Source organism: Dama dama, chromosome 5 (assembly GCF_033118175.1).
Source record: "Dama dama isolate Ldn47 chromosome 5, ASM3311817v1, whole genome shotgun sequence".
Classification (NCBI taxonomy): domain Eukaryota; kingdom Metazoa; phylum Chordata; class Mammalia; order Artiodactyla; family Cervidae; genus Dama; species Dama dama.
The window spans coordinates 106,922,875-106,941,896 of NC_083685.1; the positions used below are offsets into that span (position 1 = coordinate 106,922,875).

The 19,022-nt window shown below is 41.2% G+C and overlaps 1 protein-coding gene across 4 annotated transcripts in view; it reads left to right on the top strand.

Annotated features, from left to right (window-relative positions):
- Nucleotides 1-18,820, top strand: part of ZNF652 (zinc finger protein 652) — a 70,299-nt gene extending 51,479 nt beyond the window's left edge. For 3 of the 4 annotated variants that reach the window (XM_061143784.1, XM_061143785.1, XM_061143787.1), the window contains one exon: nucleotides 2,507-8,661. In XM_061143784.1, coding sequence (XP_060999767.1) covers nucleotides 2,507-3,018 — 512 coding nt within the window. In that variant the 3' untranslated portion in view covers nucleotides 3,019-8,661. Of the gene's footprint in view, nucleotides 1-2,506; nucleotides 8,662-18,387 lie in introns of those variants that run through there. The other variant, XM_061143788.1, reaches the window with a different exon arrangement.
- The last annotated feature ends 202 nt before the right edge of the window (nucleotides 18,821-19,022 follow it).

The following is a 19,022-nucleotide window of genomic DNA, read 5'->3' on the forward strand; positions in this document are numbered from 1 at the left end:
GTTTATGTCTTGAACAGCAAATGTGGAAAATTTGGTAGGACCTCAAGAAATGGATAAAAGATTAGAAAGTAGTAAAAAGGACTCATTTAAATTTGACTGCATGGATTTGTGGTAGACCAATTCTAACAGTTTTTGATCTATCTGTGGCAAATCATTATAGCCTGGAAAACTACAAATGAGATATGATTAGAGAGATCCAGTATTGGACCCAGGTTTGAACATGTAACAGAAAGTTACATGTCCATATATTTAATAAACTTTCGGTGAGTAACATGTATAGTGAACCAACGAAGTGATTAGTGAAATGGAGAGTGTTTGCCTGTATTAGATTAATAATCAAAGATTAGATCCTTTGGCTCTGGTTCCATATGGCTGTTAGGAATGAAGAATATTAACTCTGGAGAGTCAAGGAGGAAAGTGTCAAGGGGATTAATAGGTTATCAAATAGGTGTGCTTTTAAAACATTTTATTATACAAATAAATCATGTTTATCTTAGAAAACAGGAAGTACATATAGGCATAAAAAAGAGAATAAAACAACCCATTATCTAAAGATAATCACTTGTAACATTTGTTGTGTTTTTCCATATTTTCCTGTATGCATTTTGATAACACATGCACATATTTTCATAACTTGCTTGTTTTACTTAATAGACTACAGATAATAGATTATAGATTTTCATGTTAACAATTACACTTCTATACTTTTTTAAATATTGTTCTTAATGACACTCTCCATTAGATAAGTATACCACAGTTGATCAATTCCATTTCACATAGAATTTTAAGTTTTTAATTGGAGGAAATGGATTAAAAAGAAGGAAAGCAAATGGGTACAGAATTTATCTAGAAAGATGAATGTGAATCACAGTGAAGAGTGGCAGTGATTGAATAATGAAAGGTAGGAAGATAAAAGAAATACTCTAGTCAGCAGATAGTACTGGTAACAGTGGAGAACACTGGTCTGTCCTGACGGTTCAATTCAGTCTTCAGGAAGTGAGGACAATTCTGGCTTCCATGGAAGGAGGGCACCAGGAGATGTCCATTTTCAAAGGCAGAGAGAAGAAGTAAAGACTGCAATATGGATAAAGAGGTGTTTGCCAAAGGGTTAGAAGTTTCAGAGTGGAGGAAAACAGTAAGAAAACAACATTCCTTTGTGTGTGCAGGAAGGCACAACGCATTGGGGTGTAAAGTGCTGTGCTTTTTGTGTCTGGAGCCATTCTGCAGAATTTTCAATCCTGCCTCTCCGCCAGCCATAGAACCTTTAGCAAGTTTCTTAATTTCCTCATCAGTAAAATAGGGATAACAACATACATCCCTCGTAAGGCTGTCAGGATCACCAAAGGTTAATGAGATCTTAGAACACAGTAAGTAATACTGCATATTAGAACAATATGCAGTAGCTTTTATTTATACTGAGTAGAATAAGGACATCTATTAGAAAGAAAGGGAGCAATGATTGAAGTGAGAGCAAACTCTTGTAGCAGAGCTGCAGTAAAGATAGAAGCTCCGTACACTGAGCATTGATGAACAAGCACATGGTCACTGACGCACGTGTGTACAGGTACTTCACACCGTACCACAGCATTCTGGATGAAGTGATCACAGACATATATGCTCAAACATCATTTTGTTTCTCCCAAACAGTAAGGAGGGAGAGGGGCAGGCAAACAGCATAGAATAAGCAGTAAGTCCGCTATGCAGTAAATCCAAAGGAAAGCTTAAAAATTAATCCCTTAGAACCCAAACCCAAGTTCCTCCCCAGGCGCACTTAGAATTACGGGGTTTTGTTTCCTTTTTGAGTCCCTGTCCCAAAGGTTCTCCACCAGGAACGGTAGCCTGCCTTTCAACCCTCCCCACACCCATGGGCATTTGGAAATGGTATGGGGACATTTTTGATGGTCAGAATGTCTTGGGGGCATTTAGTAGCCTGGAGCCAGGACTCTGAGTGCTCTTCAGACGTGCAGACAGTCCCATGTGGTAGAGAAAGCCGTGTTGTAGGGTGAGTCAGTCCAGTATTTCCCCAAATACCAGAAAGTAAGCCACGTGCTACGGATTAGGTACGAGTAGACATAAGGAGACTTATTTACTCCATGGGACATTTTCAGCAAAGTTCTACTTTGGGTTGGAATGTCAGAAATTGCTTACAGATCAGCCTGCCTAGCTTAAAAGCAGAGATTCCTCTGTGGGCTTGGTCCCCCTGAGCACAGGAAAGCCATCTGACCACTTCTTCCTATAGGATATGGAAGCTCACTTTTGTAGATGTCTTTTTTTTTTTTTTTTTATCTTCTTTTAACCAAGCCCCAATGGTAGGTTGTACATAAGTTTTAGTTGTGTCTGCTGTTTTTTGTGAAGTCCCCACTTCGGGGGACTCTCTTATGACTATTAGAATATAACATGCAGTAAGGGAGAGGAGTGGGAACCTCCTTATTTAATGTGAGGGGTAGCTGGAGCACATACTTACCGCCTAGTGTTAATCATGTCTTTGTGTCTGTGTTCATCTCAGGAGAGAAACCCTTTATCTGTGAAATCTGTGGCAAAAGCTTCACCAGCCGCCCCAACATGAAGAGGCACCGTAGGACTCACACAGGCGAGAAGCCCTACCCGTGTGACGTGTGCGGCCAGCGGTTCCGCTTCTCCAACATGCTTAAGGCCCACAAGGAGAAGTGCTTCCGGGTGACCAGCCCCGTGAACGTGCCGCCTGCTGTCCAGATCCCACTCACAACCTCCCCAGCCACCCCAGTTCCTTCTGCGGTGAACACCCCCACGACCCCCGCCCCTCCCGCCAGTATGAACCCTGTCGGCACTCTGCCCCCCCGGCCCATCCCGCACCCCTTCTCACACCTTCACATCCACGCTCACCCTCACCACCCACACCACCTGCCCATTCCCCCCGTCCCTCACCTCCCCCCGCCTCCAGCTCTCTTTAAGAGTGAGCCTTTAAATAACAGAGGCCAGGGTGAGGACACGTTTCTGCGGCACCTGGCAGAGAAGAGCAGTGCAGCACAGCATCACTAACATCCATCTCCTTAAGTGTGTTCTCCACGAGTCACGTGCCCCGGTGTGAGCTTGCAGAGAGGGGGTTGGTGAGCATTTCTGTAGCTGTCAGACTCTCAGCCTCCACCAGGAGCTTTGTCATTGTCTTGGTGAATCAGCACATCCGAGGGAGTGAACGAGAAGACCTTGAGCTCACGGAGGGAACTGTCATCTAAACCAGGGAACCACCGAAGTAAAGCCCAATTTGCTTGCATTTTCTGGTGACTTTTATAAATTTCAAATACTCAGACTTGTGGAATTTTATAATTTCATATCAGCTGATGAGGTATGCTTGCTTTTATATCCTGGACTTCTCCTCAAAGAGGGGACAGGCCTGGTTTCCTTTGTACTAATCGGGAAGGCTGTGAGATTAATCCAGAGCATTAATTGTATCACTGTGTATCGTAAAAAATTATTTTCAGCTTTTGGTGCTGGCTTCAGAGTTGAGCTAGCTGTGTTTCACAGTATATCAAGCATTATAGAGAAAGACAGAAATTTTCTTCTTTGTGTAGCTCTCCTAATGCACTCTTTATTTTACTACAGAAATTATTTTAGAGTTTTTGTATAGACTTCTTTAGTAGTCTGTTTCTAAAATGAAATGTATTTCAATAAGCGGTGTAATTTTTTCAGTGTAGCTGGACCTATGTTGTAAAATAGAAAAAATTTTTATAATCATCAAAATGTGATTCTTAAAGATGCATATAACTTCTATAGTTCAAAGTTATTCTTACATCCGTACAACTCAAAGGTGCTTCAGAAAGTAGATATATCTCAGAGGGTCTCCAGACCAAGTTACTGCAAAAAATGAGGTTTTGCTTTCAGAACTTGACGTAAGTCCTTGGTAGTTTTTTAATCTCTGCTTAACACTTGGGGGGGTCTGTTAGGCTTATGGACATGCTCTGTCCTCCATGTTCTGTTTGGTTCAGTTAGTGTGTTAAATGGAATGATTTGCAGGGGGTTGAGCCTTTTCCAGGGAAGTCACCTGAAGCTGGCCTGTTTTGAAAATCTGAGTCAAGCTGTATACCATCAAGAGGAGGAAGTTGGGGAGGCTGTTTGAGCTCAGTCACGTCTCACTTCCCTCAGAACTGTGTTCAGATTCAACCTTGGTGGGATGACAGATTGAAGTCTCCTGCCACACTGCTCATTTTGAGGTTGCTTTGTTTTTCTAGAATTGTTGTGGAAAGATAAAATAGTACATTAAAATCAAAACATGATGTTGCTGATAGTGGCTGAGAAATTTGGATAAGAACACAAATGGGTTATGACTTTTAAAATGTCTCTTGTATCAGTGGATATAGTCACAACCTCAAGCTGTTCAACACAGTTAAAATTGCAGTGAGGGAAAGAAAGTGACATTTTGCCGCCCTGTCCTCTGCAAGTAATTACCTGGTAGCAGTCTTCTTGGTGATAAGAAGAGCCAGTCTCTAATTTGGGGCAGGTTTGGAAGCGTTTGGGTAACTTATAAAGAGCATGGTCAATCGGGGGTTCATTATAGGAAAGGTTGAGAAGAAGGGCTAGCAGATTATTTTTAACTGATCACATTTATCCAGACTCAGTATAGCTAAAAGTTTTGTAATTTTTCATGTCAGTGAACTGAGTTCCAGTGCGAAGTCTACTTTCTCTCTCTCTTCCTTCCTCAGTTTTTTTAATCTTGAAATTTCTTCATTTTTCTTTCCTCGGGCTTTTAAATCTTTGCGTGACTCAGAACCCTGACTTTTATTTATTTTTTATTTTTAATATTAAGTGTGCAGAAATATTTGCAGCACTTTTCTGGCTTATTAGCTCGGAAAAACTGTGGTAGGAAAAACTGGAACTCTCCATTGAGGTTAAGTCCCTATTTTTAAAATACTGCATTCTCTGCTAGCTTTTTGGTTTAATACTTCCAAATTTTTTCTTTCTGATTATCGCCTTTGTCTTCTATAGTGAGCATAGCAAAATTTGGAAGTGAGGCAAGAAAGTACCTTCAATATCATACTTTTCTCCCTATTTTTGGATGTAACTTCTAAAGAATGCTGTTTTAAATGTTTGTATACATTCTTTGAACACTCAAGTACCCAAACCAATAAGAAAAGCTAATTCTTTATTTATGACTGCTCTATCTTTAGTGGCTGCCTCCCCTTACTTCCACAATTTCCATTCCATGACAAGTTTGTGGGTATACACCTTTGTGTGGACATACCATTTTTTCATGCCCAAGCTTATAATATTAAAATGATTTTTAAGATGTAAATTGAGCTTAATTAATTGGTTATACCTTATTTTATTCTAAATAAATTTACAGTATTGGGCTGCAGTTCTGAATTCTAACTGGAGACTTACAGAATCAACCATTTTATGAGGTGTACTATAAACTACACACTGGAAAATTCAGGTAGTCATATTTCTTTTTTCATTCAAGTGAATATAGCCATAAGAAAATATCTGCTATGTAGGAAAACCAATACTAAGCAGAAAAATCACTACCACCCTTAATGGAAGCCAAAAAAAAAAGATTTTAAAAAATCAGCATTGTCACACAGTTCTTAGTGAAATGTATTATGGAACAACCTGGAAACTTTTCCCCTAGTTAAGTATACCTTCCCTGATTTGGGGTTTGTGGTCTTCAGGAAAACTGCTCGGAGCATATTGGCTGTTCATCAGTGTCAGATTACGTATACCTAATGAAATGCATTGAGAATATTCATAACAGTGTTTCTGAATAGAACTGCAGGATGAAGCCTTAAACATTTATGTGCATCAGGTTTAACACGCTTAAGACTCAAACTCAGGGTTAAAAATTTGATTGGGATCCTTTACTAAGATAAAAGTTGTGTTGTGTGGTGTGTTCCCTCCCACCTATAGTACAGCACCCTGTGACTTCTTCAGAAATTATTACCTATTTGTTATCTGTTTATGAAAAAAAGAACTCTGGAGGAATTTGAGTTCTCAGCCCTTATCTGTACTTAAATTTTAAAGACAACAAAGGCCACATTTCAGCATTAATATAGATATCAAATTGAGGCTGTTTTTCATGACTTAAATTTTACTGTCTTCAAAGGCTTGTACCATTGCTAGAATTAAGACTTACTTAGAAATTCCCAATTTGAGTTGATAATTGCTTTTTAATTTACTTTTTACATTTTTTCTATTCTTTCGCGTAGATTTGTCATTCAAATATAAACTCTTCCTTAGCCTTAATGAAAGGCTGCTTGTTGCTTTCTCAGATTGAGAGGGGCAGGCTTATACAGAGTTAGATTTTTTACATTTGAATGAGGAAAATAAGATGAGCAGTTTAAAGCATGTGGCTTCCTTTCCATGCATATTTGTGATTTGATTCCTGTTTTTAGCAGGCAGGGAAGTCTCCACATAAAACTTCACTACATAGTTCACAGTAGCCTTTACAAATCAGTTACATATACTTTTACAGTCTACCATTTACATTTTCTGTTCTAAATTAATGACAGCATGGACATTACCATAGTCATACCATCTTTCTTAAACCAACATTGATTGGAAGAACATTTTCATTGTGGTTAGAATGTTCCCTGTATACACTCTATATGTATGGTTGATTGTCCCTTGTATTCTAAAGGCAAAATACTCTGAAGAGATGCTTGTAAACTTTTTTTTATTTTCTATTTCTTGACTTTTTTTTTCTTTCAGTTTTTATGTTTGTTGAATGGATATGCTTGTTTAGTTTAATTTTTATTTCACTGGAAATTTTAAGAAAATCAAGCAGAAACAGAAATTCATTGCAGATGTGTGTGTATATATATATATGTGTGTGTCTGTGTGTGTATTTACCACATCTTGAAGATTTCAGTTAGTGAAATACAGAATGGTGGGTGGGACTTTAATGTCTGAAAAAAGAGAGAAAAACTAAAGTTAGAGAAACCTTTCTGTTTGAGCTACTGTATAGAAGAGACAACTTTTATTATTATGTTGCTGACCAACATGATGAACATTTTGATGCTATTCCAGATGGTATGGGAAATATTTGATGAAAAAGGGATAAATTACATTTAGGAATTTTATGAACTATGTCCCATTACAAAAATCAACTCACTTGGATTTCTTCAGACTATTAAAATTGAGCAAGTAAATATTGGGTTTTAATTTTCCTTTGCCTGAACCAAGATAGGAAATTTCCCAAAAGATCTTTCTTTCTTTCTTTTTTTTCAGGAATGAAAGGTCAGCCATTAAGAGATACTGGCATTATTATGTACTAGCAACACCCTAGCTAACCTGCTTCTGTCATCTGTAGCATTTGTGACAAGTAACAATGACCTTCCAACCCTGGACACTACCTCGATAAAGCAAACCAGAGATCCTCTCTAGACTTTCTATGGAAGCCATAAAAGTTGCCATCAAGATATCTACTTTCATAGTTCTGTACTTTTATACTCTCTGGACTTTTTATAGACTTTGTGATCAGATCTTTTTGTCTTAGAGGATAGGTTTTGCAATATTCAAAGGAAAATCACACTCCTTGATTGTCCCAGCTTTGAAGCTGTAACTCAGTACTTTTGTTTAAAGAATTAGATAGTATACCATTTATCATTTGCAGAATTGCATATCCAGAAAACAAACTTCTCTTCCTTATCCCCTAAGTAGAAGCTATACTATTGTCAGAAACTACTTACAAAGTGGATTTCAACCTTGTTAGACTCTGTGTATAACTTGGTAATATATGTATTGTCACAGTGCTCCTGGAGTTGTTTTCAGTCTTCTTACGACAGATTAGTGAGTGTCCATCTCTCTAATCTCTCTCACTGCCGCTTCAGTCCCTCTCACTCTGTTCTCGAGTGCCTTCAAAAAGCCAGCATCCTGGAACATTCTTTTCCTGATCTGAATCCTACCTCTGATTATTTCATCCTCCACGACTATTGGAACGCACCTATATTCCAGTTGATTTGTCTCTACCAGCTTGCTGAAACCTTGGGTGTGAATTTTTTATGCATTTCTGTTTTGTTCCCCCATTTAGATTACACTTTAAACTTTTATTTATATCTTGTTTCTCCATGTATTACATCTCTAGTGATGAAATATTTTATCCTTATCTTACTCCTCATGTGTTTTTCACCAGAAACTAGATGTTCCTTTCAAATTAAAGGTCATTAAGTATCTCTTCCGAACATCTTTTTCTCATCTTAGTCTTCCTGAATGCCTCCCCTTTCTGAGTAAGGGATCATGAATGCTGCTTTTGCTATGCCCTCTTTCTATGTGCTCGCTCTCTTCTAGAAACATTTTGCAAGGTTGTACTCATAATTTTATTTTAGTCTAATTTCAAATTGCTCTCTGGGTTTATCAGAAGTCCCTTACTGATTTTTGATCTGCCTCTTATCGTATCCCTCAAAAACTTCCAGTTACTTTCTCTTCTACTGTTCTCATCTAATTAATTTTTAAAATATTATTGATACATAATATATGAAGGACGTAATAAGAAGGAGGTTTCTTTGTATTCTCCATGTGATATGAGCACCTTATTGATAAAAACATTTTTAGTCATTGGCTCACCTTTCACGGTCAACACTGTAGTTTGTGCTGTGTACAGGTCTCTTGCTCCCTTTCAGTTCTCCTCCGAAACTGAAAACAAATTCAATTCTTTCAAATAAGGAAATTAGATTGCTTTTTTTTTTTTTTTTTTTAAGTAAAAGAAGGCTGTTAAGTTGAGTATATTGGCCTTAGTCAAAATTTTTCCTTTCTGACTTGAAATGTCATGTCTGTTTCCTTAAAGTTAATAATTCTAATACTCAGGTTTTCAAGACTAACTAATATCCACATGAAGTGGGAGTCTAAGAAGGCAGCTGTTTATAAATTCTTCCTGCTTTTTATCTGGTGACAGTATGTTATTGATGGGATAGTGCAAAATTGTGAGAATGCTTATGTTTGGTAATGAATATGTTCTAGACATTTGAAGATTTCAATGGCTGTTTTGAATGGGAATACTAGTTTCCGAAATGCAAAAAGTTGATTTCTACAGAAATAAGTAACAAAAGTTTCTTGTTGTTTTAAATCTTTTTACTTTACTATGCCTTGGTAGTCCCCATTATTGACCTAGAAGTTTGCCTCTTTTATGTAGTAACTTTCTACTGAAAGCAACCACTCTGTATATCTGGCTTTTCTCCTGGGACTCTCAGGCAGTACAACAGTGGCAGCGATGGAGGGCTCACACTGAGGAGCCACATCCCTGAGACAGACTTGACTTGTTTCATGTCCATGTCTGTGTGAGACATTTGGCACAGGTAGCTAAGGATCTTTGCCCCGGAGAAGTGTCACCTCCACTTTCTAGTTTCACACTATCTGAGCTTCCCTGATGAGATCCGGGATGTTACAAATTACTTGAAAATAATTTGGGGGACAGGGCAAGAAGGGGTAGGAGCTGAATTTTCCTTCCAAACTTGGAAGGCAGTCTGGTACTTGTGTTGTTGGGTTTGGTCAACCAAAGAGCCTGTCTCTGTAGTGGATGCGCCAAAGAGTCCCGTTGTTTCTAAATATCCAGCTCCCTTCTTACCTGCCTTTTACGGGTGGAAAGGGACTGTGTCAGAGACTCCAACTCACTTCTGCATAGGACTTGAGGCTATGTTTAACTGCATTTGAAAGCTCATGGGGAAATACTTCACTCTCTTAGAATCTCTAACTTGACCTAGAAATACCTTTTCTATGCTTGATCATTCAACTCCTGAGACTTTTTCCAAAAGTGAAAAGAAAGAAACTATGTGGCATAATTTTGGTGTTTCCTGCTAGAGTTGTATCCCCAACCATACATTTGCAGCCTCAGATGAATTCTAAATCTTATGCAAGTTTGAGTATGCCTTTTCCTCTTTTCTTGACACGGGCAGTTTGATTCTGCTCCACCAGCAGTACTGGCTTTGTCCACAAGGGAGCAACAAAATACTTCAGCTTCTTTATTCTCACCTTCTAAAGCAACGTCCCACTTTAAAGTCTCTTACAGAATATCCTTTCTTGACTCAATATTTGTTTTCAGATCTTGGTTTTCAAGACATTTCCCCATATTACTAAGTGCTCAGCCTTAGGGAAACAAAGGTTGATGTGTGGGTCAGGTGTCATTGTTGGTCAGGCATCTGAATCGAAAGCCAGAACCTTCCGTTGAGGGATCTGTCCTGTGCTAATTGCAAAGCAGGAAGGCCACCCTCCTTACTACTGCCTCCCAAATCCCACCACCAGTGCAGGGCCATCATGCCTCTAAGAAGAAGAGCGGCAGGGATAACTAGAGTACGAATGAGGAAATGCTTCTTACCTTCTCTGCTCCGAGCACATGTCTGTTATAGCAGGGAGCACGTCATCGGGGTCAGCTCTGCATCCTGACCTGGGGGAGGTCTGCTACGGCTTCCACTCCGCCCAGTTAGAGTTCAGCTCAAGTCCCCTCTGTGTCAATTATTTGTCTTCAGGCTCCTAATCCTCGTCAGCTCTCTGATCACACGGTTTGTTTGTGCTTATAGCGGCGTCTTCCTCACAAGACGCAGGTCAGTTATCAACCAAGAGGAAACCCCAGACCCTAACTATTTAGCATGTAGAAGTGGGAGGTATTTGCACCTGAAATGACCTTCCAAACGGGTGTCTGCCTGGCCCTTCTTCCCCAGCCAAATCTGACCCTGAGCATTATAGGTAGACAGAGGCGTCTGCTTGTAACTCCATTTGATGAAAAAGAGAACTGAAGCTGTGATTGGTTTAGGTGACGGGGCCAGGTGTGACTTGTTTGTCTTTATTTTTGTTTTCCCTGACAGTACTGAAATCACTTGCACTTTTCCTCATTTCTTAAAGAAAAAATCCAGTTGGCTTGCCAGGAGTTGTTCAGCGTTAGGTTTACAGAGCTTGTTGTTGAATGTTGAACATTTGTCCAAAGGAGTTTGACGAAACAGAAGCTGCTTGGTCCCTGTTCTGCCTGCTAGGTCATAAGGATTAAGGCCATGTGGCTGGGGTACTTGTGTCAAGTCCAGAAGAGGGCAGAGTCCCTCTCCTACCTCTATGAGGATGCAGTCGAAGGTCAAGTTGGACTCATGTAGGGCAGGTACCTCTCATGCTGCAAAGAAGTTTAGAGGAGTCTTCAGTTGGGGAGGTGACAGGTAATGGGACAGGATCTCATAAGATGGGAAAGACCCTGGGGAGGGAGAGCTGCTCGGCCCCAGGGAACCCTGGTGAGGGGGAACCAAGCTTCCCTCCCACGTCTCCAAACGTGCCCAGCTTCCCGGAGTCCTCTGTATTCCAGCATCCTGTCAGATCCCTCAATGTACTGATTCCCCCCCTCGTGTTAACTATACCAATATTATTTTTTTAGCAATTGAAATGCACTTTTTTAATTTCAACTCAATCATGATTTTAAGTATAAAAATTTATAGACTGTTAAAACTACTTTTTTGTGTATTTTTAACCACTTGATGTAGCATTGTCTATTTTATTCTTGTGAGACTCTGGTACAAGGTGTGCCATTTCGTGATATTTCCAAGATGCTGGGCCTTTGGATCTGTACGGTAACCAATTTAATGCTAATGTTCACAGTAAAAAAAAAAAAAAGTAGCCATATCCATTGCGTGTCTTTCTTCACTTCATTTCTTCCTTATCCTCAGTTGACAGTCTTCATAACACACTGTCCAGCCCATTAATCCTGCTGACCTCTGTATGAAGGGTAGCATGTTTTCACGGCTGCTGGCCAAAGTTAGAGTGATTAGTTCTCTCTTTTCTCTGCTGCCTGGCTCAGTGCTGATTGGTTTCAGTAACACTACTCTGTCTACTGAGCAATAATCTGAACCTATCCTAGAAAACAGTGTTTGAGGAAAAAAGGATCATGATTGGGTTCTGAATCAGTCTGAAGAAAAAGAAGCCAGATGGAAAACACTTACAAAGCACATTCAGTGAAAAGCAATGATTATAAAATGTGGTACTTGGATGAGGCTCCCTTCCCCATTCATTCATGCATTCATTTGTCTGCTCCACAAATGTTTATGGAGTGCCTAACACGTACTGGGCACTGATCTGCCCACTGGGGGTTCCACATAAACAAGATAGTCTCTGCTCTCATGGAGCCTGTGTTCCAGTGGAGGAAATCCAACAACAAGCAAGTAAATAATTCTCCCAACACGTGAGCTGTTAACTGTAGCCACTGGAGGAGCAACCATTTTCTGCCAGGAGCCTTTCAGCTCAGGATGCACCCTATTTCATTCAGATTAAGGATTCCACTGAGGGAGTTAAGCACATAGAAAGCAAACCTTGTTCAAGGTTCCTTTTGTTTAAAACCTCTTAGAATGGAACATAACTGCCCAAATCATAGAATTGACATTCTTATTTTCTATCATTTTGTAACTCTGACTAAATACTGATGTTAACACACCTTTTTCATGAATATAAAGTAGATAGCCCCTGACGCCAGCATATACTAAATCAGTGGCTTTCAAACTTTGGCTGTGACCCATAGTAAGAAATGTATTTTCTCATTAGTTGGCTATCCAATATATATATTGATGAGTTTGTTTGTATAAGTGAATTAATTCAAGAAAAATATCCACTTTGATTTTTCTATTTTTTAAATGCCGACCTTGAACTACAAAGTTAATTTTAAGACCCACTAAGTTCTGCCTGCAGTTTGAAGAATCTTTCTAAAGCAGAGTATATGTGTATGTGTATTATTTTATCCCAACAGCAGCCTGAATTCAATTTCATGTAGAATCTGGTTATTTTAACTGGGTCTTCCAAAATCTTAAGTCTTACATGTTTCTATTTCTGATCGGGTCCAGACTTTGAAGCTCCTAGCACAGATCAGCCATTGCTCATTCCAGTGCCCTGCAGTGAAGACAGGTCAATCTTGGGCACACTGCAGTCCTATCTTGTGGGGCTTCTAACCTGCTGCTTGTACCAAGGTAGCTAGAACAACTTTCTTGCAGTGTCAAGGTCTCCATGGTAAATGGTAATAATAGTGATCCTTGATGAGCCATGCCTCCTTGTGTCCATACCCTTTTGTAGTCTTGGCCTTGCCTCTCTCTCCATTAAGCTCCCAGTAGGCACTTAGTGGCCATTCTCAACTACCTTGAACCTGGGCTGTCTCATGACTTCTTTGAGCAATAGAATGTGAGGAAGTGATGTTGTGGTTCAGGCAGCAGCAGCCACCTTTGTTTTATTGGGCCATGACTGAGGTAACTCAGGTGAGACCACTGACTGGCAAGAACTGCTGGAAACAGATGTCCCAAGTGTCCCTGTCAAGATTCCAGGCCTGTGGGTGAGGGCATCACAGACCTGTCAGCTCAGCTAACACTCCAACTAAACACCTGCTTAAGAGCCCAGGTGATGCCAGCACAATAACTGCCCAGCCAACTCAGAGAATCATTAGAAATTATTTTTGTTAGAAACCACTAAGATTTGGGGTGGTTTGTTACACAGCAGTAAGATAACTTGGAAAAGCCCTAAGATTTAAGTCTAATAGTTAAAACAGTTAAAACTTAAGTCTAACAATTAAAAGCTTATAACTCTGCAAGTACTTTGGGGGGCATGACTAAGTGATCGTTGTAGCTCATTTGTAACCCTGCTACTTCTATTTCTATTCCCTGCTCAGCAACTATAAACTTGCAAAGGAAGGAGGGGTTTCCTCATGTCCATAGCTGATTTCATCAAGAACACAGCCAGTTCAAAATTCCCTTCTACCCAGACTGCTGGCCTGCCTTCTGTGTCCCCAGCCTTTTTCCTGAGCTTCCTGAGTTAGGAATTGCCTGGGTTTAGACTCCTCTGATTGGTACCTCTCACTCCCAGCCCCTGCACCTAAAGCTGGTAGCCCCCAATCTAGCTTTGATCTTTGCAACAATTTTGACGTTCCTAAGAAGTTATTAATGGAGACAGTATAAGAATTAGAAACACATAGATTTGTGTGTGTCTACAAAACTGGACTCTCTTTTTTTCTCTCCTCTAACAGTCACTTGTATGGCTTTGAGCAGGTTATCTAACCACTCTGTGCCTATTTCCACATCTGCAAAGGAAGATATTAATAGTAGCTCCCTTAAGGTCACTGAGGATTAAATAAAACCAGACAGGTAAAATGCTCAGCTCAGTGTTCGCCAAGTAGTATTTGTGACAGGTGGTCCCAGTGACCCCCACCTCCTGATATTTGCACCCCATGCAATCCTCTCCCCTTTAGTTGGGCTGGATTCAGAAACTTGCTTCTAAGGAATTGAATATGACAGAAATGATGCAGCTTCACTTCCAAGATTAGTTACAAGAAGACTTGGGAGCAAAGAAAAAGGACTCCGGGTCGTGGTCTCTCCCTCTTTAATCACCAGCTGCTATGTCGTGAAAACACTTAAAGGCAGCCTATGGAGGACTTGCCCAGGAACGGAAGCCTGCCAGCAACCACGTGAGTGAACTTGGAAGTGATCTTCTGAGGCCTGCCAACAGCCACATCAGTGAGCTTGGAAGCGGGCTGTCCAGCACAGTACAGTCTGGAATTGACTTAGCTCAGGCCAGCAGCTTGGTGATCCTGAGCCAGAGACACCTGTCTAGGCTGAGCTCAGATTCATGACCAACAAACGATGAAATGATACCTCTGTTGTTTTAAGTTTGGGGGTAATTTGTGCAACAATAAAGAATTAACACAAAAGTATAAATGTTGTCTATTAGCAGATAAAGAAAACAATAATTGCAGTAGGTGTTGTAGTGTGCTTTTCCAAATTCTACCCCCCAAGCACCCCCTGCCCCCTCCCCCACCCCACTGCCACCACTTCAGGATCCCGGCTCTCATTCTCCCAGTCACTCTAAAGTTTTTGTGCCTCAGCTTCTGAGTCTCTCCAGGATTGCTCTCAGCTGAAGACAGCCACCTCCCCCAAAGTCACACCTCCTCCCTTCCCCAAGGGCAGCCTACATCCAGTGACTGGTTGGTGCAGAGGTACAAAGACCTGGACTTGTTGCCTCAGGGTGCACAGTTTTAAAGAGCTGCCCTCTCCTGACCTCCTGTGAGATCAGCTGAGTTCTTTGCTTGTGAATACATCACAGTTCAACTCTGCCCAACTTGACCTCTGTCCAGTCCTTCCTTGAAGACTTTCCAAGTTTTATCTGGACCTGACCTAATACAGTTGGCACTAGGATTGGCTCAGGGAAGCAGAGTCAAAAATGGGATTTTGGACCCTTGCTGGGCAGCTGGTAATGAAGACACCATCACTAGTGATAGGTGGGACAACTGTTCAAACTGTCACTATTGGTGACCCTATAGAAGGGAATGCGCTGGGCATGGGGGTTGAGGGGTGCGGTTGTTGGCTTTTGAGAGGCGGAATAAGTACTAACTCTAAAGACAGTGGAATCTGAAGGCTATTGGTGAATGCCATTGATGCATTGGAGTAAGATAATGAATGGCTGAGCCTGCTTAATGACCAACTGAAGACAAGTGTGAAAGCCAAGGGCCTTGTGTTGTTTCAAGCCCCCCCCCCCCCCCCCCCGCAATTTGTGATATTCAGCAATAGAAAGTTAAAATATGTGGTACCTGGAAGCAGAGTACCAAAACAAATACCCAAAAAGGTGGAAATGGCTTTGGAACTGGGCAGTGGGTGGAGGCCGGGAGAATTTTGAGGGGCATGACAGAAAAGACCTAGATTGCCTTGAACCGACTCTTAGTAAAAATATGTACATTCAAGATGCTGCAGGTCAAACGAACATGAGGAAAATTTAGAGATCCTAAACTGCCTTAGAGAAAGCCTCAATCTCCATGAACAAATCATTAATAGAAACATAAATTTAAGATGCTGACAGGGCACAGACAGAAGTGAGGAATATGTTATTGGAACTGGAGAGAGGGTAATTCTTGTTATGTAGTGGCAGAAAACTTAGCAGAATTGTGTCCAGCATTATGTGGAAAACAGAACTTATAAGCGAGGAATGTAGATACATAGCCGAAATTCTCTAGGCAAAGCCTGGTTTCTTTTTGCTAATGATAGTAAAATACAAGAGGAGAGAAAGAAATTAAGGGAAGAATTGTTGAAAGGGAATGGAGACAATGATTTGGGAAATTCTCAGCCTATCTAGATTGCAAAAGATACTAAAATTCAGAAAGTGAAAGTGAAAGTTGCTCAGTCGTGTCCGACTCTTTGGGACTCCATGGACTGTACGGTCCACGGAATTCTCCAGGCCAGAATACTGGAGTGGGTAACCTTTACCTTCTTCAGGGGATCTTCCCAACCCAGGGATGGAACCCAGGTCTCGCGCATTGCAGGCAGATTCTTTACCATCTGAGCCACCAAGGAAGCCAAATGGCTGCCAAAAACTGGCCTAAAGAAAAGCCCTGTATGTGGCTATAAAACCTTTTGCTGAAACTTCAGAAAGATCCATGAGCCAGTCACCAGAGATCAGGGGTTGTACTAGTTTGCTGGGGTGCTGCAGTTAAGTACCACAAACTTGGTAGCTTAAATAACAATAATGTATTGTCTCACAGTTCCTGAGATTGAGGTGTCAGCAGGGTTGGTTCCTTCTGAAGACTGACCGTCTGTTCCACGCCTCTGTCTAGCTTCTTGGGGGTTGCTGGCAATCTCTGGAATTCTGTGGCTTGTAGAAGCATCATCCTGATATCTGCTTCCATCTTCTCATTGCATCTCCGTGTGTGTGTGTTATGTGTGTGTGTGTATTTCCCCTTTTCCTAAGGATACCAGTCATACTGGATTAAGGGTCCACCTATTCCAGGTTGACCTCATCTTAACTAATTACCTCGGCAGTAACCCTATTTCCAGATAAAATCACATTCTAAGGTACTGGGAAGTAGGATTTCAAGGATGAATTTGGGGAGAACACAGTTCAGTCTCTGTCATTGTCATAGATCTCAAGCAAACCAGGGGTCCTATAGGGAGCTTAGGGGTTGTTGCTCCTTAGCCTTCTCAGCAGAAGCCAAATGTAGAGAAGGAATTATTCCAGAAAGATGTGTGGGAGAGACTTTTGTCTCATTAAATGTTTGGTTAATCCCTGTGCAACTGATGCAAGGCCCACAAGGTTCTCAAGAAATTTATACCCACAGGGAAAGAGACAGAGTGGAAAATGAGAGAAGGTTTTTGGGTCCCCCAAATTTCACTGGCAAGAAGCAGGTTGATAAAACATCTCAGCTGAAAACATGTGCTATCTTTCATGAAAAATGAAGAATAGGGGATCCAAGAGCCCCAAGGGCAGAGTCAAGAGCCAGTTGTCCCAGGCCTTGAAATCTAAGAGCTTGCTTGATTAGATTTAATGACTGCTTTGGACTGATGACATTTCCTGCTTTTTGAACCAGAGCCTGTTATTTCTTTAGTTTCATGGGTCGGTAGACGGAGAATTGTGCCCAGGAGCTGTACTTAGTGGGTTTCTCAGTAGATTCATCTGCGCCTGATTTAGACGATAAAACTTTGTACTTTTGAGTTGATGATATTTAGATGAGATTTTGGACTTTGAATTGATGCTGTAATAGGATGAACCCTTGGGAATTTTGGAAGGGGTTGAGTATATTTTGCATTTAGGAGGAATGTGAATCTTTGGGGACCACAGGATAGACTATAGAAGGCAGAATTCTAAAAATGGCCTCCCAAGACTCTATGCCCTAATCCTTGGAACCTGTTAATATGATGAGATTCTACCCCCATATTTATGTTATATACTATGGCACAGCTGACCTGACACCCTAAGCAGAACCTAGTCCAGTCTGCCCAGACTCCTAAACCACGTAACTGCATGATACTAAGTGGATATTTTTTAAAGCAACTCTTTGTGGTCTTTTGTTACACAGCAATAGAAAACTAATTGCCTTGGCAACATATAAGGACAGATCCTCATTTTCTGCAGTCAGAAAGCAGAATAGCTGAAGATCAGGTCCAGTTTTTAAATGTAAGAGTAGCAGAATTCCAGATAAAGTTGAATTCTCATCCATTGCATGTCTACTATGACAAGTCCAGGGGTCTGGTTGGGAAAAGATGTAATGGGGACAACTGGGCCAAGGAATCCCAGGTCTCCCTGAACCCCCTAGCTCTGCAGAAACAGTTCACCCCTTCCTGGAAGAAACTAACATCCCCCTCTTGCTTAAAAAGGATGCAGAGACCTCTGCCTTGTTATAATGCATACCTCTCTGGGTCTACCCCATCTCTACTCCTGGCTACCAGACCAATAACTGGGATCAAGTCACAACATAACCTTAGCAGGGAAGTGCTGGCCTTGCCAAAGGAAGAAAAGAGTTGCACCAGTTGTCAATTTTCACCTCTTAGTTCCAGAAATACCCTTCACTGCCTGCTCTATAGGAATGGATCTGAGCCCTTTACATGTTTCTTCTTTGCCAGCTGGCATGATGCTAAGTTTCAGCACTAGAGGGCCATGGAGAACCTTTGCAGGAGCAAGGCACTTTCCTTCCTAGTTCTCATGTGCCACTCTTGGCAGGTTCCTGCAGCTTCTCCAGCTCCCACCTTCTGCAGCATGGGCAGCTTCCATGTCCAGTTCTGGTGCAGGACAGTCAGCAGCACCCAGCGGCCAGCAACCTTTCCCAGCACTCCTGTCAGAAAGTTTCTTGGTGGACTGACCCAGGCAGCCTGGAGGACAGATTTGGTGAGTTTGCAGGGCCAATTTCCCGCTCCACCTGCTCAGCACCACAGTGACTTCTCTGCCATCCTGAGAGTCATGACTCTGTCCTCTAAACAAGATCTGGATCTCAACCCTGGGCTGGCCTCTTCCTGACTGCTCCATCCCAACATTAAGGGTAGTGGCTTTTCCTTATGTTTGCTGCTCTATACTCTTCTCAGTTCTCTTTGTTTTTCACTAGCCAATCATTTATCATTCCAATTCCCTATTATACTTCATTATTCTACATATTAAAGTTTCCATGTCCAAATTACAATGTGATTTCTGACTCCTGATTGGACTCTGACTGATTCAGACTCTATATTCTGAAGTTGTAGGACCTAGCCAGTATGTACTGACAGAGCCAGGACAGTATTATGATCAAGATCAAGAGATATAGAGTGGTGTAAGGTTGAATAGGTGACAGTTTATTGATATGGGAGCATTCTGAAAATGGA